The 19,743-nt window shown below is 49.5% G+C and overlaps 5 protein-coding genes across 5 annotated transcripts; 3 read left to right on the forward strand and 2 right to left on the reverse strand.

Moving 5' to 3' along the window:
- Window positions 1-21: 21 nt before the first annotated feature.
- On the reverse strand, window positions 22-4,778 carry BC939DRAFT_307032 (uncharacterized protein). Its single transcript, XM_051551428.1, has 5 exons — window positions 3,836-4,778; window positions 3,283-3,735; window positions 3,030-3,192; window positions 1,531-2,936; window positions 22-1,429 (listed from the first exon to the last, which is right to left on the reverse strand). Exons 1-5 carry the CDS (start codon window positions 4,628-4,630, stop codon window positions 38-40), a joined length of 4,209 nt encoding a protein of 1,402 aa, XP_051408128.1. The 5' UTR covers window positions 4,631-4,778; the 3' UTR covers window positions 22-37.
- Window positions 4,779-5,372: 594 nt separating this feature from the next.
- BC939DRAFT_485061 (uncharacterized protein) lies at window positions 5,373-7,994 on the forward strand (the record flags this gene model as incomplete). The annotated part of the gene is made up of 7 exons (XM_051559284.1): window positions 5,373-5,418; window positions 5,584-5,720; window positions 5,830-5,928; window positions 6,023-6,202; window positions 6,313-6,882; window positions 6,974-7,181; window positions 7,288-7,994. The coding sequence occupies 7 exons, from the start codon at window positions 5,373-5,375 to the stop codon at window positions 7,992-7,994; spliced, it is 1,947 nt and encodes a 648-aa protein (XP_051408129.1).
- Window positions 7,995-9,193: 1,199 nt separating this feature from the next.
- On the forward strand, window positions 9,194-12,105 carry BC939DRAFT_401883 (cullin 4A; the record flags this gene model as incomplete). The annotated part of the gene is made up of 9 exons (XM_051552639.1): window positions 9,194-10,120; window positions 10,208-10,438; window positions 10,537-10,714; window positions 10,800-10,882; window positions 10,962-11,069; window positions 11,147-11,260; window positions 11,357-11,471; window positions 11,582-11,907; window positions 12,010-12,105. The coding sequence occupies 9 exons, from the start codon at window positions 9,194-9,196 to the stop codon at window positions 12,103-12,105; spliced, it is 2,178 nt and encodes a 725-aa protein (XP_051408130.1).
- Window positions 12,106-12,110: 5 nt separating this feature from the next.
- On the reverse strand, window positions 12,111-14,125 carry BC939DRAFT_307096 (Indoleamine 2,3-dioxygenase). Its single transcript, XM_051551430.1, has 5 exons — window positions 13,820-14,125; window positions 13,623-13,739; window positions 13,391-13,524; window positions 13,075-13,280; window positions 12,111-12,975 (listed from the first exon to the last, which is right to left on the reverse strand). Exons 1-5 carry the CDS (start codon window positions 14,027-14,029, stop codon window positions 12,293-12,295), a joined length of 1,350 nt encoding a protein of 449 aa, XP_051408131.1. The 5' UTR covers window positions 14,030-14,125; the 3' UTR covers window positions 12,111-12,292.
- Window positions 14,126-15,311: 1,186 nt separating this feature from the next.
- On the forward strand, window positions 15,312-19,410 carry BC939DRAFT_464001 (uncharacterized protein). The gene is made up of 3 exons (XM_051557316.1): window positions 15,312-15,355; window positions 15,446-16,763; window positions 16,858-19,410. Exons 2-3 carry the CDS (start codon window positions 15,491-15,493, stop codon window positions 19,188-19,190), a joined length of 3,606 nt encoding a protein of 1,201 aa, XP_051408132.1. The 5' UTR covers window positions 15,312-15,355; window positions 15,446-15,490; the 3' UTR covers window positions 19,191-19,410.
- Window positions 19,411-19,743: the final 333 nt, after the last annotated feature.

Genomic DNA, 19,743 nt, shown 5'->3' on the forward strand with positions numbered 1-19,743 from the left:
TCAGCATTGGCGAACATGGGGATAAGAGTAAAAATTTTTATTCAAAACGTAATCTCTTTGATCTCGACTTGGCCAGGAACTCTGTATTGTCGTGCGCGCCAGAACTAGGCGATCGCTTCAGCTCGGCATCCTGTTCGATTTTCAGCGCATTGGGCGTCGTCCTGTTTCCTTCTGCCTTTGGTGTGATGACCAGATCGTCTTTCCTATCTTCGTCTTGATCGCTAGGCTCCCTCTTCAATAGACCGGCAACCTTGATATCGTGGCTCTGGCGCTCAGGATCCTCCTTTATACGTGCGAGAAGCCCTGGATACTTGCGGTCCTCCTCAAAATCCATGAGCTCGTTCTTCACATCCAGGTTCTTTTTGTCGTCGTCGTCGTCGTCATCGTAGTCGAACAGCACGTAATGGTCGGGCTCAGGTTTGATCGACACGTCCACATTGTACTTTGTGTCATCCTCAAACTTGACCATTCTAAGCGCGTCCTCCCCCTCGGATTTGACCTCGATCTTCAGCATGTCCAGTCGCTCAGGTAGAGCCGCCGATGATGAAGAAATGAGCAGTGATCGATGAATGTTATCCTTGACACCTTCTTCAGTTTTTTGAAGATCTTGTACTGGCCTCGGGCTGCTCTGCTCCAATGGATCAGCAAACGGCTGGTAGTGATCACGCATTGTTGCATCCTGACAATCGATATCCGCTCCTGTATGGCCATGCGCGGTCGTATCCTGATGGTCTCCCGCAGCCTGAGACTCTCCATCAGTATCGGACACAGCTCTCTTGGATGGGAATACAAGCGGGATTTGATGGTAGTCTGTCACTGTATTATCACGATCGTCGTCCTGGAAGGCAAGATAGTCATCCACAGTTGGATAAACATGAGCTCCTGATGAAGAATCCATGGTTTCATTGTATCCAAAGTTTGCTGAGGAAAGCTGGATCGACCTGGGTCCTTCACTGGTTGCTGCAGCGTGGCTCCTGTATATACGGCTCGGCACGCTCATAAAGCCGATATGACTAATGAACTCCCGCATTTTCCCATCATCCTCCATGCCTTTCTTGCCTGTAAGGTTGCTCCTGCTACTCTTCTTCTTTTTGTTCTTGCTTTCTTCGACTGTCTCAGTGGGGTTCACCTCAGCGGTTCCTGACGATTCCTCCTTGTCGATTTCATTCCTCCGGGTTAGGATCGCCTCCTCAAAAGAGTCTCTAATCACCAGGGTTTCCACATACACAGGCCGCATCTGCCCAATTCTGTGTGCGCGCTTGATGGCTTGGCGCATAGTAGCCGTCTGCCAGACAGGCGAGAGGAAATAGACGCGTGAGGCACTTGAGAGGTCGATACCAAAGGCGGCATGCTTCGTGTCCATGATGATTGCAGAGACGTTTTCGCTCGTGTTGAACGTCATGATGTTGCTGGAGCGCTCCTTTTCAGTCTATAAAAAACACGAGAATGGTTAACATATGATTTGGTTAAATGAGAGTTATTGATTGTTAAGCACTATCTAGAACATGGCGCAATAGATGTGCTACTTACCATGCCATGGGTATGATACATTAGAAAGCGCACTTTGGCCAGGGTGAGGTACTCGCTGATATAGTACATGGCCGTAAGACTCTGACAAAAGACGATGCATTTTTCAGAGTTGCGGTGGCGCAAGATCTGGTCGGCAATGTAATTCAGTTTACTGGATGTACTGGATAGGATCCTTGCTTGAGAGAGTCTCTCTCTCGTCATGGCGCGCTGTAGCTGTGTGACCTCTGTCGGCGCTGCTACATCGTCTCCGGAAGCATCGCGACTCGTTTCCTGAGATTGTTCGATCTCCGACATACTGGACCTCAGAGTGTTGATTTGCTTAGACATCACTACACAGATCTGGGCTGGTTCTTGAACCTCTGGTCCCCGCGCCTCCTGATAGCTACTTCCAGCTCCTGCAGATTTTGCATCGGCACTTCCTTCCCAGTCCATCGATTCCTCGCCTTCGAAAACAGTTGCATATCCCCTTTGAATAATAGTCGGTAGGTTTGAGCAGTAGTAACCAACTTCCTGCGTCCGTTGTAAGGCATTCCATCCCTTGTCCGATAGAGCATCGTTGATATGCTGGCGAACATCCTTCAGCAGCTGAAAGTCGTCTTCGGGGTACTTGCCTCCAACGGTTGCCTCATGTCTCTCGATCCCCCGCTGAACATTCTCCAAAGAACTCGAGAGCTGCTCCTGGTATTTACTTCCGCCAAGGTACCAGAAGCACCCATCCTTCAGGTTCTCGATCACACGGGCCAGATGTTTGCGATTACTTGGATGGAAAAAGTAATCCTGGTCCTCACGCTCGGTTAGGACAGCGTTGGCTTGGATGAGCGCCACTTGACAATTGAGTGCTAGGGCCTGATAGTAATCCAGCTCTAATCGGACGATCCTCTCGTGAAGCGGGGGTAGCCTGACATCTCGCTCCACATCCGCAGGCTTGTTGCGTACCATGATCCTGTCCATCAAATATCGTAGACGTGAAGCACTACTCAGGCTCGCCAGTGACCAATCGTCTGGGATTTCTCCTGTGCTGATGCGATAGTGATCTTCTAGAGATCGTATCAGGACTCTGGAGAAGAGATTCTTGTCCCCATAGTACGGCTGCAGGTGAAGGAACGACCTTATCAGCGTCGCGAGTCGTTCCAGATCGCCCTTGTCCGATAGTGTTAGCTGTACATTGGCAAAGGAAGACGGCTTCAGGTTGGCTAGGTTAAATGTCGGTGTTCCGGTACATATCCATCGGCGATCTGCATGGAGATGATCCGCGAACAGCGTATGGTCCGAGAGCTTCAGTCCCATGCTATGGCCCTCGTCCACGATCACACGCTTCCATCTAATCTGCATTAGCGGGGAAATGGATCGTGGGGCTCGACAATGGCATGAAATATACTGGGAGTCGCACAGGCAAGGCGGTTTCTCTGCAGTAAAAATACCGAAAATAAAAGACGTCGATTAGGTGTCGAGCGCAAAAAAAAAGACTATGAAAAATAAAAAGTGACGGGCTGCTTTACCTTTCGTATGCTTAACAGAGTAGGAGCCAGGTTCATACTCCTGTGCGAATCGAGTCAGGGAGATAAGGACCATATCGTGTTTCAACAGGGTCCGATGATCTGGAATCTCCCTGCCCTTGCCCGGCTCAATCCGCAACAACTTCAGTGCGAAATTCTCGGTGTGCTGCAAATGCAACAACAAGAAGAACTAGGTTGGTGCCATTGAAAACAACGATGCACTCGCGATGTTCGTGAAGGTATGTACCTTATTGACCTCATTACACCATTGATCCATCAAATTAGGCGGCACAATGACAAGCGTTGTTGTTGATAGATAAATCTCTGGGGAGCGATCCTTTGTCTTGAGCTGCTTTGCTCTCGTCAGATTGCTTCTTGCGTTCCTGTCCTCGGCATAATAATACACTGATAGGTCCTCAAGCAGTTCCATGCTCCCGGGGTTGATATAGTCTTGGATCCGTTTATAATCAATTTGGTTTAGTTTGACCGCTGCTGCCGCAAGATCCCGTAAATCTGGTATCTGGGCTCCGGGAACCAGTGCCAGATTCGCTGTAGCAACTGAATTAAGCCCGTCCTGAGCTACAGTTGCTGAGGGCCCCGTGTCCGAATAAAGCTCGCAATACAACTGTGTCCCGATGGTTGGAGGCTTGCTGGACTGGTGGAGAGTCTGCATGATCAATGCAATACAAATACACGACTTGCCTGTGCCCTGTAAAAGACCACAGCCAAAATCAATTGGAAGTCAGGAATGCCAGAAATGGCGAAACTGGCCCCCGGAAGCGACCAATTGGAGACAGAAATGAACCTACCATGTCCTCACAAATAATCCCTCCAGGGATGTCATCCCATTTCGACTCTGGATTACGGCAGATAACAAGGCTGTCATTGGCCATGTTGATATAGTAAGCCCTGCCTTCCATATCTTGCATGGGCACGAGAGTGGGGTCGAGGATGTAATCTGGGTAGAGTTCTCGTCGCAGCAGTTTCCAGAGAGAGTTCTTTTGATAGTCGTAAAGTCTTGTTCGCATCCCTTTGGGCGAGTCGCGTTCCAATGTCTGCCTGAGGATCTGCTGTACTGCTCTGGAAGGCGGTCGAGCATCAGTCCGCACGAACGGGTCGTCTGCTGCTCGGGGTGACGGCATATCAAGATAAATGTTAAGAAGGTGCTTGGCTTTGTCGTCCTGGAAAATGGTCATGGGCGTGTATCCCGGGAGGGGCAGTTCGAGCTCGTCGCTGAATATCAGTGGGTCCACATTCATGTTCAGGAGGACCATCGAAAGTGCCTGCTTGGATTCCTTGTCATGGTTCTTTTGGGCCCTTTGTTCGCCGAAACGTCGTTGCGGGGCGCGATGATTTCGAGCGGAATCAAGGGCGTATATCAGGAACCTTGTCTGTTGATGCCCATTAGCGGCGGAGAGATGAAGTTGGCGATATTGCAAGATGTTTGTTTGGTTGAGATACTGGAGTGCTTGCGCCATCAAGCTGTCTCGAAGAAGGTTGTCTTCATTGCTGTGGAACGGTCTTGGGGCATATCCAACTGTAGGGTGCTGCAGGCCGACGGGCCCATGAGTGTCCCATGAGCCGATGGGGATTCCATGGACCATGGTGCAGTTCGTTGGAGAAAGGAAGGATAGTCGTGAGCTCTCTATTCCCACCCCGCATCAAATAAGGTCCGACAAAGAAATGGGTGTTTGGAGTTTCGACTGACTGCACAGCCACAACACGTCGCATGTCGGGAGGCAATGGCGCCAGTCCCGCCCTGGGACAACTGGGGGAATCAACCCAGTCGTGCATCACGATGCATTTGTGAGGGTCATGATGGCTCCAGTGCCAGGTCAGGACTCTTCGCCATGGACATGCACGCCAGCCCATACCACAGAATGGGTACTAAACGCTGCGCATCAGCCGTGCATGTGCCTCCCTGTCCAGTAGGAGCCTCTTCTCCCCCTCACAGACCTCATCACTTGAGAGGTTTGTAAAGTCCGGATGATGCCACGAGTAGATCGATGCTGGTAAGTAAGATCCTCTCGCGTGGATTGTTTGCTGGATGCATTGTCATGTGGATGCTTTTCACAGCCCGGCTGGGTGTTTGAGCTCCCTGTGCGTTCCACGTTGACAAAGTTGACAGGGGCGGATATATCTTGGGGGGTTGTACCTCGCAAAACCTTATTTTTGGATGCACAGTGAATACACGTCATTTGCTGGGGAAAGCATCTCTTTTCTTTCCATCTCCCATTACCATTTCAGTTCCTCTAAGCGCTCGATTTTAATTCTTCTCCACTCTCCACATCTTAGCACCGTCTTCCACTTTCTTATCATCCTCTCGAACACACTCTCATTTTCACTATGAATTACTGGCTGAAGGGTAGCTCTCCAATCGATGACCTCGTCGGTAGGTCTTGTCTCCTTTGCAGCATGGTGCAACTCCCTTCCCTGTGCGACTCTCGGCTTTGAGTGCCAAAGCAGAATGTCGTTCATCAACTCCTGGCAGCTAATTCATCTACTTGTCTTATCCTTACTTTTTCAGACAAGGCCACCTCAGAAAACTTACCAGTAGGCTCAGAAGACTTGGCACTCAATCTCGAGATTTGCGACCAGATCAGGTCCAAGCAGGTCTCCTCCAAAGATGCCATCAAGGCACTCAAGCGACGTATCAGTCACAAGAATCCCAATGTCCAGCTCCTTGCCTTGGGGGTAATGCCTCATTTGCTTGCTCAGGTTGCATGGCGCCCTAGTGGGTGGTACAAAGTCTTGGCTATAGTTTTGACAAGTTTTTTGTATGAATTTTCGACTTTGGAAATAGCTGACGGATGTCTGTGTCAAGAACGGCGGCCAGCACTTTCTTGTCGAAGTTGCGTCTCGCGAGTTCGTTGATAACCTAACTTCGATCCTGAAGGCACCTGTATGTATTGTCCACCGCCGCTTTGGCTACGAACGTGTGAATTACTCCTTGGAATTTTGGCTGACCATGCATGCTCTAATACTGTCAATTATAGGCTGGCTGCAACTTGGAGGTCAAGAATAAAATCCTCACTCTACTTCAGATATGGGGGCGTCTATTCCGTGGGAAGCAGGGCTTGGGATATGTTTGCGACACCTATCTGATCCTTCAGCATGAGGGCTACGAGTTTCCTCCGGTGGATAATGTCGGCGCAGCGCTTGTCGAGACTCCGGCAGTAAGATGTCCCAGCATGACTAATATAGCTTTTTTTTTTTTTTTTTTTTTTTTGACCGAATATTCTTCGTAGCTCTAACCATCGTATTCTTTTAACCACTCCGATTACAGCCCCCAGACTGGACGGACTCCGATGTGTGCACACGATGCAGGACGGCATTCACACTCACCAACCGTAAGCATCACTGCCGCGCATGTGGCTCGACTTTCTGTGGACAGTGTTCCAGCAAAACCATGTCGTTGCCTCATCTTGGAGTCAACCAAGAGGTTCGAGTGTGCGATGGGTGTTGGATCAAGAAGAAGATGGGAGGGAAAGGCACTGCCGTACATGATAGCTTTGGCCTTGGAGGACCAGCAGAATTTGTTCCCAGCACGAACAGCCCAAAGCAAACCATTACTTCGACATCTACCAATGCACAGTCTTCGAATCTTGATAATGAGGATGATGATCTGAAGAAGGCGATCGAACTGTCACTCAAGGAAGCCAATTCTCGGCCAGGATATTCAGCCCCTTCAGCAGCACGCAACGAACCCATTTCCAGAGGGACAACAGGGCCATCCCATGAGGAAGACGACGCGGACCTGTTGGCGGCCATTGAAGCGTCCTTGAAAGAGACCAAACTCAGTGGATCTCAGTCAAAGCAGTCAGCTTATGAAACATACACATACACCAAACCCGAAGTATGAGACTCGCTGGTTCGTCAATATTCAGCATTTTCAGTCCTTCTGTTCGATCTCGGTCGTTGATAGCATACTCTTTTTTCCTTTATAGGTATCTACTACTGTGAGTGCTGGCTTGGCAAACGATCTGACATCAACTGAGAAGGAGAACATTGAGATGTTCTCCTCGCTTGTTGACAGGATTCAGATGACGAATGGTGATGTTGCTGGAAATCGGGAGGTTCAGGCGTTATATGAGCAGATCTCGAAGTTTCAAATGAAGCTTGCATTAAGCATTGAGGAGGCCGATAAAAAGCAACGTAAGTACACAATGGCACGAATCTGATATGCCCCTTCCTACTGCGATACTCCTTCAGCTCCATGCTTATACCATGCTACTTTTCATTTCACTGAACCACTTTATAGGCGAGGCTATCCAATTCAATGAGAAGATTGATCAGGCTGTTAAGATGTACGATCATTTGTTGCAGGAGCGGCTCAAATCTACATATCAGCACCGGATAAACACCAGCGCCTATGGATATCCCGGCGTCCAGCCACATCCAGCAGAACCCCACGTGGGCTACAACGTCGCCTTGCCTTCTCAAGCAGTTCATAATAACCCAGGGTACCCTCATTTGACCGGATCGGACCCTCATTACAGCCCATACATCCCAGGAGTACTTTATAATCATCAGGTGCCTCCATCCTTTGCACCACAAGCACCACAAGCACCACCCTCACAATCCAGTTACCAGTATCAGACCTCCGTGCCTCCAGCAACCGCCCCCTTCGATGTTTCTTCGTCTATGGCGGGCTCTACAGGAGTAGAATATGCCAGTGCTCCATTTGCATCCGCTCCCCCTTCAGTTCAGCAAATACCTGCTCAAACGATGTACCAGCCAAACCAGGATCTGTTCTCTGTTGTTTCCCCACCTGGTGTTCAGACACCCGGCCAGTTTCAACATCAGGGTTACCAGCCGATAGCTACGCAGCAGATGCAATCTACTGCGGTCGATCTGCATGGACAAACAGCATACGCACCCTATCAGCAACAACAGGCACCATATGCACCAGCAGCACCGATTGCGCCTGCAGCCCCTGTTGAGGAGAAACCTCTTATTGAACTGTAACTCGAAATAAAAAGCAGTCATCTCAGCCACTCTCTGGCTCCCTCTATACAGTTTTCGCGTGGCAGACCAACTTGCATGGGGCCAACTGCACCAAACCCGCCACTAAAAAAGATTCTTCGCTCCGCTCTTCTTTACCTTCACCTTCCTTCTCTCCTTTCTAGTTCCCCATTCCCTTTCAGCCATTGTATTCCCTCGCTACTTACTCTTCAAAATCTACGGTCAAACAAGAGCAACCCCCCCCCCCCCCCCTTAGAACCACACAGCGCACCAGCACTTTTTTTTTTATTTCCTTTTCATGAGCTCAAACCGGACACCTATTCCAGGTAAGCGATACCCAGCCCATGAAGGAAATCCCCCTCTTTCCACCAGCATTGGTGCATTCAGCAACAACGATTGCAGTTTCTTGTTCTCAGAAACAACAGTGAGCGAGGGTGCCAATCAATAGTCATATATGCCGATATCATTTTTATTGTTCTTATGCATCAGTTCGCTCCTTCCTCACTTCCCCACGCCATGCAAATGCTTGTCGACACCGAACTGGTCTTGCTTCTTCTGCTAGCCCTGTCTTTTTTGCTGTATCCTCACCGGCTTTGTTTCCCTCACCTTTTTGTTACCACACCTTCCGCCTTCGCGACAGAAGCCAGCTCGAGCAAGAAACGCAAGTCGTCAAGTTTTGCCGCGCGTCCCTCGAATTCAGCCACTGGAGAAGGATCCTCCTCTTCCAGCTCTTCGTCTGCTCAGCGTCCTTCTTCTTCTACTTCATCTTCCTCCGCTACTCTTCCCTTCAAGGTCTTGCCTGCCAATCCCCTCGAAAATTCATTTGCCCGTGCACGCGAACTCGAGGCCTCGAAACGTCGGCGCACTATTTCAAAGGAAACTGAATCCTCCAGTCTGAAGAACCAGGACAGCCTCAGTAACGAGAACAGTGATAGTAGCAGCATGTCTACTCAATCACACTCCAACATTTTTACAACGGCGGGCTCAAGTTCCACAGGAATCGGTCTAGGACGCGCCGGCACGAGGACAGGTGACGGTGGTTCTTCAGCTTCAGTCATCACAAATGGTATCAAGAGCAGTGCTCCCGCAGTCCGTCGAACAGGCGTGCAGGGAAAACAACCTGTTAAGAAGTTGGTCATCAAGAACTTTACAGGTATATTTCGATGGCGATGATTATCCATTCTTCGAACGGTTTTTTCTTTATGGGTATTTTTCTAAATCACTTTAATACTCTTTCCACTCTAGTAACGCCTCAATTGCCGAAGGATTACGAAAACGAGACGTGGAAGGTACTCCAGCAGGCGGTTCAGGCCATCCAGGAATCGCGGCCCGTGAACTCGTCACTGGAGGAGCTCTACAAAACGTGCGAAAACCTATGTCATCAAAAGCACGGCGACTCGCTTTACAAGAAGCTTTCGGCCGAGGTCGAAAGACACGTTCAAAAGGTGGTCGGGGACCTACTGAACAACAATTCTGATCAAGACATCTTCCTGGAGGCTGTCGAATCTGCATGGACCGATCACTGCCGGCAGTTGATCATGATTCGCAGTATCTTTTTGTATCTGGACCGCACGTTCGTCTTGCAGACGTTGGGAGTGTCTAGCATTTGGGAGATGGGTCTCGATCTCTGGCGGCGACTGGTTATGAACCAAAATGAGATCCGCAGCAAGGTTTTGGGTGGTCTTCTCCGCTTGATCGATAAGGACCGCCAGGGAGATGCAATTTCACATCAGCTTGTGCTGTCGTTGCTGCGCATGCTGACAGACATCCACATGTACACTTCGGTCTTCGAGACGCCATTCTTGCAAGCCTCTCGTCTTTATTACCATGTTGAGGGTGAAAACAACGTCCACCACTTCACTGTACCAGAGTACCTACGATATGTTCAGCAGCGATTGCTCGAGGAGACCACGCGCTTCGAAGGTTATCTAGACAAGTCCACGCGGCGTGGCTTGATCTCTGCAGTTGAGGGCGAGCTTTTGGAACGATGGACAGACATGCTCCTACAAAAGGGCTTTGAGAGCGTGATGGCCGATCATAACCTGGCGGATTTGAAGCTGTGGCACGATCTGTTGGCAAGAGTGAATGTCCTCGAGAAGTTAAGTCTTCACTTTGGGAACTACGTCAAGGTAACTGTCATACTATCGCAATCGCTATGGGCTGCCGGCTTATTCGCGTCAAGCTCTGACCATAGGTTTTATCTGGTACCGATATAGAAAACGGGCAAGGCTTTGGTGGTCGACCCAGCACGAGATGACACAATGGTCGAGGACCTACTCAAATTCAAGAAGGGTGTGGACGAGGTTGTCAGCAAATGCTTCCAGAATTCGGAACTGTTCCTCAACGTCCTCAAGGAATGCTTCGAATCCTTTATCAATACTCGACAAAATAAGCCTGCGGAACTGGTGGCCAAGTATCTGGACCTAAGACTGCGCAGTGGCAACAAGGTAATTGGACAAGCAGTATCTCAGGGATGCACCTTCTTCAAACGCTTATGCAATCTCCGAGAATGCTGTTAACGCGCGCAATTGCTTTTTTTTTTTAGGAATTATCGGACGAGGAAATGGAATCAACGCTGGAGAGGGTTTTGATCTTGTTCCGATATATTCAGGGCAAGGATGTCTTCGAGGCGTTTTACAAACGCGATCTTGCCAAAAGATTGCTACTCAATAAGAGTGCTTCTTTTGATGCTGAGAAGAGCATGCTGAGCAAGCTGAAAGCAGGTACGGGTTTATTTTTTATTTATTATATTATGAGAGGACACAAAGAATTAGAGACTGATACTGTGTGCTCTTGGCTTGGTAATAGAATGTGGGTCTGGATTTACCACCAAATTGGAGGGCATGTTCAAGGATATGGACACTTCAAAGGACATCATGATCAATTTTAGGGTAAGTGGGCTAAGGATGATATATGTACTTATCTCATCCACCATGACTGAGTTTATTTAAATTTACGTTTATCCTGTAGGCGAGCAAAATGCACAACAAGATCGGTTCTTTGGATCTCACTGTGAACGTTTTGACACAAGGAAACTGGCCAACCTATCCACCAGCTGAAGCCAACATTCCGGACCAGGTTAGTGAGATGCGAGACTTGGATCTATTGCTTATCAAGGGAGTGTTGAATACTAAACTAGCTCGTTTGTACTCTAGATATCACGATGCCAGGAAGTGTTCAAAGAGTTTTATTTATCTAAGCATAAGGGCAGACGACTGATGTGGCAGAACTCACTGGGACACAGTGTTGTCAAGGCATACTTCACATCGGTAAGGGGATCACTGTCATCATATGGAATGCTTATTGCGGTCTGGATAACCACATTAATGCTGATCAGTATACCCCGTTCGCTTTCTTTTCTCGAGCAGGGCACCAAAGAGCTGCAGCTTAGTTTGTTCCAAGCCATCATTTTGCTATTGTTCAACGATGTGGGCGACTCTGCACTGTCATACAAGGACATCGGGCAGCTATCTAACATTGGTAAAATACGATGCATGATGCGATGGCCTTTCCGAGCAAACCATGCACGCGTATTAATGAACAGTACATGATTGACACTTTTCTTTATCTTCAAACTACTCACACATTAGAAACCAAGGAACTGAGTCGAACGCTGCAGTCACTGGCCTGTGGAAAGTATCGCGTCCTTGTAAAGCATCCAAAGTCCAAGGACGTCTCGGAGACGGATGAGTTCACGTTCAACAAAGACTTTACTGCCTCACTGACAAGGATAAAGATCAACGCGATCCAGCTCAAGGAGACACAGGAGGAGAACGCGTCGACGAATGAACGCATCTTCCAGGACAGACAGTTCCAGGTTGATGCAGCGATCGTCAGGATCATGAAGACACGAAAGCAGCTATCGCACACATTGCTCATCAGCGAGTTGTTCGACCAATTGAAGTTTGCCATTAAGGTATACAAGTGCAACCTGTAACATGTAGCTGGGGACTGATATTTATTGGTAGTAGGAATGGATGGATGGCTAATAGCCTTCCGCTTCTCTTTCTTTCTATAGCCTTCGGATTTGAAGAAGCGGATCGAAAGTCTTATCGATCGCGACTACCTGGAGCGCGATAAGAATGATCAGAGTCTTTATAAATATGTGGCATAAAGCTGCAGGGACCTCCTCCTCTAGTTACCGAGGCACCTATTTTTTGCACAATCATGTACATCGACACCGTTGGCGTATCTCACCCAACCTGTATTTTGAATTGAAAGGCAGAGAGAAAAAATAAAGAAAGAAAAACCATTCATGTTGCCGAAATAGCAAAAAAATCGGCGCATTGTTGTTCTCAGCTTCAGTTCTGGCGTGCAGCTGTCTGTAGCTTTGCGGCGTTGGTGTCGTCGCGGCTGCCCTTGAGGAATGGCATCAGATCACTTCCGCCTGTTCCTTTAATTGAGGGTTCTGCTTGATCCTCTTCGTTCCGGTTCTCTTCCTTTTTGGGTAGTTCCTTGCTGACCTGGACACGATAGTCCTCCCATCCCTCTGGTGGGTCTCTCTTAGCTTGGGTCATAACGTAGCGGGTCACGACCTGGATATGGGTATCTCGGAACAGCTTGATCTGGTGCACACAGGCATCATAGGTAGCGATCAGCTCCTTCGTCTGCTCGTCTGCTTGCTCCGAGTCGACTTTGGAACGTACATAGGCACGCAAGTTGGTAACCTTGGCAAGATGGTCCAAAAAGTCGCGATGAGGACCTGGCATGAAGTTCTTCATCTTGAGCATTAAGGCGTTGGGTGTCTTGGTTTCGGCCGAGGAACCCGGCTCATGGTGATCGATGCCAAAGATGAGATCGAGAGCTGGGAAGAGAGAAGTCTGGCCGCCAGTGCTGCCCATGAGATGTTTGCGCTCGTTGTTGTTCACACCCTTGTACTCGAGACCGTTGGGCAGACCGAGTCCGGCCGCGTTTTCGGAGCCGGACAGATACTTGCGAATCTTCCAGTAGAAGACAGCGGGATCGCATTTTTCAAACATGCGTGCTGAGGATGATGTAGCGAATGGTTATTAGTGATGGGTATGAAAGAAATACGGATACAGATTGTCGATACTGCTGCAAAGGATGGGCTCTGTAAACTCACCCAACAGCTTGCCGACCGGTTCCAATCGGGTCAGGGCAGCCTTGAGATTTACTGTGGTGGCCACGACGTCGTCTTTGCGGGCAGCGTGCATGGCGTTGAGCAGGAACTGCAATGCTGCACCACCTTCAGCCTCGATTGCTATGGAAACGATAAGGAACCATGTCTCGTCGGATGTTCCTGTCATCGTCGACAGCGCATCGAGGTTTCTTTCCATCCAAGGATAAACAAGTTGGGTTCAAAAAGCGTTAGTTCTGAGGGACCTTTTCTTTTTGCGCAGTACTAAATGAGAAAGGAAAAGTTGATTGCATGTGTATACTCGATAGCATGGGTCCCTTGAGGATCCTTCAGCTTCCAGTTCCAGAGATTGCTGGAGGCATAAGTCAGGACCGGATAGATCTCGACCAGGTCTGCGGCTGCTTGCCAGGGAACAGCCAGGGGAGCTGGAATGGACTGATACACCAAAAGAAATAAGTAAGCATACAGGTAATCTATTTCATTCGATGCATACATGCACAAACAACAATGAGGGTGATTCAAAGTATATGTACTTGGGCAATATCTAGACCGCTGCCCCAGACATATGAATGGGCCATGATGCTCAGTAGGACGTATGCACGCTTATGCTCGGCTTTTGTCTCCAGACGACTAACATCCAGCAGTGGCAGCTGCCGATAAAATATAAAAATGGTGTTTAGCGATTCAATCTCGTCCTGTTTACTATGATAATCTACTACCTCCGTTTTACCTGGTCGACACGAGCTCGGAGCTGTCTTGAATCAATCAATACGTTTAATTGATCCATAATCTCTTCCCAGGGCGCGAAATAGGGCTGTGTCAATCGAGCGAGTGGCTGTGGGTATGGGACAAATCCCGTCTTAGGGGATACATCATAATCTTCTAGGACTGGCAAGGGAATCGCATCTTGAGGAGGATGAGGGGTGTTAGCGGCGAGCATAGCGGTGGTGGAGTGAATTTTTTTTTTTCTTTAGTTATCCAAGCTTGAGGTCTAAGACGAAGATCAAGGTTAAAAGCGGTGGTTCTTGAGTTGGGAAGAGAGCAGAGGTGAAGAGAAAAAAAAAGAAGAGAGGCGAGAAATGGAACGACTTGGATGCGATGCTTTATTTCCCGAGAATCAGAGTTTGCAAAAGCTCTAGACACACAAAGTGGGAGCCAGGAGTGCTTTGTACACAAAGGGTTTGTTCGTCAGTGCTACGGCTTTCCCTGTCCATTGCCGAAAAGTCGATAAACTTTGTTGTGTTCTTAGATAGAGTATCCACAATTTGTCATCCTACGCCGAAGGAAGGCCATGGAAGGTAGGAGGCCACCGAGAGGAGGACGCCACGACGTCAGAGTCCTCGAGAAAGCTTAAGACGATGAGTCTACGACGATGCCTTGGCGGATGTGTAGTGTGCCACTGCGGTACTGCCCTTCCTTTGAAGTCCAAGGACGCGCTCAATCGATCGGCCATGGAGCGGACTTGCCAATTTTAGATTAGCGGGGTGAACCAGTGTAACAGCACTCGGACACTCTCTCCGGCTCCTCTCTCTGCACTCCTTCTCCCCTCCTTCCGCCTCCCTCAGTCAAAGGACGCGTCGTCTTCCTTATTCTTGGCCAGAGGACACTTCCTTGAGCGAGTCAACAATGCCTCGGCGGTCCCTCGGAGTCTGTGATTGGATTGGCCAGTTCAATTGCTCCAAACCTATCAGCTTCAGCAGCTTCACTGCCGCCGTGGCACTGCAATTGCAGCGGTGCGCCATACGCAGTGCCTGTTGTACGTAGCAGACTGTCTTCTTCCCCCTCTCCTCTTCGTCCTCGCTTTCTTGCCGACCCCATTGCTCCATTTGCAGTCGACAAGTTATGTCCATTGCCCATTTGTGCGCTGTCTCGATCAGTTGATTCTCTGTGGCTGGTCCTCGGATAACTTTCTCGCGTGGATCCAAACTCAGTCGGCTCTCATTTGCTCCAACGGAACAACATTTTTGTAAGCTGGCTGCAGCCCACTCTCCTTTCACACCTCCTTCCTCCGTCCTCGTCTTCCTCGTCTTCTTCGATGCATCCCACCTCGACTGCTATAACTCACCCTTACCGCCCTTGTTCACATAACACCAGCCTAGACGCGCTCAATTGCAACGTCCTCGCGAAGGAGCCCTTTTGACGCATGCAGATTCGTCCAACATCGGTTCATCATCCTTGAGGGCGATCCCACTTCTTTTTTTTTTTTTTTTTTTTTTTTTCTTAGACTGCAAGGAACCAAGGTAGGCCAGTTGTGCATAGTTACGAGGTATGCGTGAACGAAGAGGACGATCCGAAGTAAGGTTGCCATTGGCGGCGATCGAGCTTTTCTAACAAGACGGATGCTTTGAATCTCTAGGACAGATCGCGGGAGACAGAATTGCTCGATCAAACAGACGTTACCATGCAGACCCCAGGAATGTACACCGCCGAAGGAAACAACGCGAACGGATTCGCCATTCCAAAGCGCTCTCGCCGCCTGTCGCAGGACTCCGCTTCACTGTCGACCCGCCAGACCGACTTGGGAATGCAGTTGGACAGGGATTTAATCATGGCGGAAGAGCATTCGCGACATGCAGACGGCGGATCAGATGCAGCTGTTGATGAGAAGAGGCCAAGGGCACGGCGCTCATCGAACGAGAGTCGAAATGCAGAATCCAGTGGTCCAATGAATCCTCCTTCTGCGACTCGGCACCATCGAGGATCCTCCAACAGCAATGAATGCAAGGATGCAGCGGCTTCCGCACGGCACTATGGCCCCTATCGCTCCACTCTGGATTTGGACAGGAGGACAAGTCAGAAGCCGCTTCCACCACGCCTTTCCGGACATGGCAGATCATCATCGAGCGACATCCATCCGACCCCACTCTTGCCCGTGTCCAATAACACGATCCCCTCTCCACTGGCAAGCCCCATCACCGCAACTGCACACTCGTTAACAGCCCTCAGCATCTCTCAGAACTCAGCCCACAATACCTATTCTGGCCGAAATCTGTCAAGGATTACAGTTCCACGAGAAAGAAAGACGCGGCCTTGTTCGATTGCATCCACGGACACCTTGCTGGCGCAGGAGCGCGCACGAAGCAGTCAAAGCGAGGACTGCCATCAGAACCAACCAGGCAGGCTGTCAGACCCTGAAACTACAACGAGACAGGGGCATGTATCGACCAAGCACTCCTCGAAGGCAGATTCGAGAAACGGTGCTGGATCGTCAAGCACAGGAAACCCCATAGACTTCAAATTGCCGACACTGAAACCCGCTGCTCAACTTCGTGTCAACTTATACAATCTCGTCTCGACTGGTTATCTTCCTGCAGATACTCTGGCCGTCTTTCGTGAACATAGCGCAATTGTAACCGCCAAGGGAACGCTCATCCCTCAGTTCAAGGAGCCGGATGCGATGACTCTCTATCCATGGCTGCAGGCCGAGTATGAGACACCGAGTGCATGGGCGACAGCGATGGTAAAGGGTGGCAGGACAGGCAAAGTGGCAGTCAATGGATGGTCTGCTATCAAGATCCCGATTCAACATGTTCCGGAGCTTAACAAAATGTTTGAGGGCCAGGGTTTGACAGAGGTCTCGCTGGACGTCCTGCGGAAGCGATACTTGGCTGACATGACAGAGGAGGACTCTGCACATGCAGAGGGCGCCTCGGCAGTGTCAAGCACAACCAAAGGTACTTTTGTAGGCCAAAAAAAAAGGAATTCTTTAATTGAACTCGTTATCCATTCCTCATAGCACTGACATTACAATTGTTTACAACCTAATAGACACCGCAGCAATGGATAGAAAGAAGCGAAAGCGGCACGTGGCGGCAACGACAGAGGCAGCAGGCTTGAGAATCTCGACGGAGACCGGTACAGCTACACAGAAAGGCAGGGCAGGGACAACTCGGCCAAGAAAGAGAACCATGTCGGATCTTTCTGGGATGGTCAGCTCTGATTTGTTCAAGGATAGTCAGCTGCATTTGGAAGCAGCCGGGGCGCTCTTCGCCATGCAGGATCCCTTCTCATCACCCGCGCTGGATTCGTCCGGTCATCACCAGAAGAACAGTCAGGGTGGACGACAAAAGTCGCTTTGGCGCAAGCATGCTATACTGCTGGATAGCTTGGCAAGGCATCGACAGGAAAAGGGATTGTTGTGGTCACATGCACCTCGTCCATCGGCATTGCATATGATCAAGACGCTGTCTTCGGTACCAGCCATTGTCCCTTTGGGTTTGACGTCCAGCAATGAGCATAATGAATTCTGCAGTCTGTGCAGTGCATCAGGTAGTGTCATCAACTCAAGCAGTGGACTATCGACGCAAATCACGGCCGACTACCGATTGGGACCGGCCGCACATGGAGAACTTCACGAGCGAGACACCCTGAGACGATGCTCCGACTGTAAAAAGTGCTATCACCTCGACTGTATCGCCTCCAACATTGCTACGGACGGGCATCCATCTTTACGGGCAGAGGATCCATGGCAATGTCCGCGATGCATGACCTGCAGCTTTTGTCAAAACCCGATACACGAGAGTCCCAGCTCATCCACGGTCAAGGAAACAGCATCGACACAATCGATATCGACAGCTGATTCAGGGGATATCCAAGTTTTGTCGTGCGATGTGTGTCATCAGTTCACCCACTTGCAGTGTCAGCTTGTACTAGAACCACCGTTGAAGGATACTATCCAATCCAACTTCTACCGAAACAGGATTGAGTGGGTCTGCCTGGCATGTCGAGAATGTGTAGAATGTGGATATCGAGTACCAGCGGCGGCTAGTACCAATGTGGCGGACGAGGACTCGATGGCGGACTCGGAAGCCAAGGAAGCGAGCATTGTCAACGGTCGGTGGTCAAATGGATCAATACTGTGTCCCTCCTGTACAGTTCTGGCGGAAAAGGGCAATATCTGTCCTCTCTGCTGTCGTATCTACCAGGATGACGATTACGAAACGCCAATGATTTTTTGTGACGGATGTTCACTATGGGTTCATGTCGCCTGCGACAAGGGACTTCAGGACCGTGACTACGAGGAGCTGGGCGAGGACTCAAGGCAGTATTTCTGTCCGTCCTGTATACCCACACCCATTCCCTCCCCAACACACTCGTCATCGTCGTCAATGTACTCTGTAGTCAACTCGGTTGAGCAGAGTCCTTGGCAGGAGCCTTACAGCCATCAATCTCATCGTGGAGGTGGCACAATCGACCATAGCAGAGATGCGTCTTCGGGTACAGATGAAGACTGGCACCATCGTGGAAGGAAGAAGAAAGACGATATTCTGGATTTGATCAAAGCAGCCAAGGAGATTTCGGACTCGGAATCGCAAGCCAACTCGCCCTACAATTCCTACAGCCCAATGTTTCCGTCAACACACTCAAGGACAATGTCGGCTTCACTGGAATCGGTCGCTGAGGTTGCTGCAGCAGAAGCTTTATTGACAATTTTCAGTGGTGCGAGCACGCCAGTCAGCTCGACGCCTTACACATCCTACCCGCCATCACCTTTCGAGCCAACTTTCAATTCTTTCAATGGAATTTACGATCGCCAGTATTCTGCTATCGGCAGCCCTCAGGATCTCCCAATGCTTATGCGGTCCATGGCTTTTACTCCGTCGTCATCAGATCAGGAAATATCGAATTTATTAGCACGGGAATGTCAGGGGACGGCGAGCTGCCGATGTCAACGGCATAGGGACATTAAGTATGTGGAGGACTATTTCAATAGTCAACCACATTCTCGCCCAACTGTTCCATACAATCAAATCGGACAAGAACTCGAGGTGTCCGAGGCCAAGTTGAGCCAGCCATTGCAGCAGGCCACAATTGCCGACTTGGGTGATATCATCATGGAGGAGGCTGAGAGTCCAGGAGAGTCATTACAGCAGGGTATGGATTCAGGCATGAATGAACGAAAGACACTGGCAGTAGCGAATATCGATAAACAAGAGAACTCTGGTACATCGACGGCAGGCACGCCGCTGTCACGGCGGGGACATGCTTCGGCCAAGGATTTGGAGACTGAGGAAGGCGTTCCACGGAGGTCTCGAGTAGAAATCGATACAGTGATCAACTCCGCGGTGCATGAAGGAAGTTCGCGAAAGGACAACTCATAGTGCATAAGCTATATACAATTCTAGCCAGATAGCATTATAATAAGCGCTCATACAATCTCCTAGAGTGCTTTATGGGCTACATCATCGAAGAAGTCCAATCTTTGGGAGTCAAAAAGGAGTTTACTTCATGAATATGGGTCTGGAACTGTGGAGACAAGAAGGCGCATGAACGACAATGATCTCATCGATCCAGTTCATCTAGAAGTTAGTATGAATATTTCTATAAACATCAGTACAAAAGGGAACGGAAATGCAAGTGTTTGCTTAGATATGTTGTGTTGCCCCATAAAAGCATCAACTACACGCAATGATTCGTCGTACACTTCTCGTCGGTTACTTAGTTCCCTCGCCGCGCTGAGAATTTCATGCGGGTCCTGATTTACAGACAACTGCTGCCACTTGATGAACTTCGACAAACAAATTCTCGCTCTTGTGCCTGTGCTGGATCTCTCACCAGAACTGAGTGGTCCCTTGCATCCTCCTGAGGTCCGGCACTGCGAACGGGCGTGACGGGATTACCCTATCCGACTCCTCAAGTATATTGTAGTATTTG

This window comes from Gamsiella multidivaricata (assembly GCF_025024155.1).
Source record: "Gamsiella multidivaricata strain RSA 2152 chromosome Unknown BC939scaffold_80, whole genome shotgun sequence".
Classification (NCBI taxonomy): domain Eukaryota; kingdom Fungi; phylum Mortierellomycota; class Mortierellomycetes; order Mortierellales; family Mortierellaceae; genus Gamsiella; species Gamsiella multidivaricata.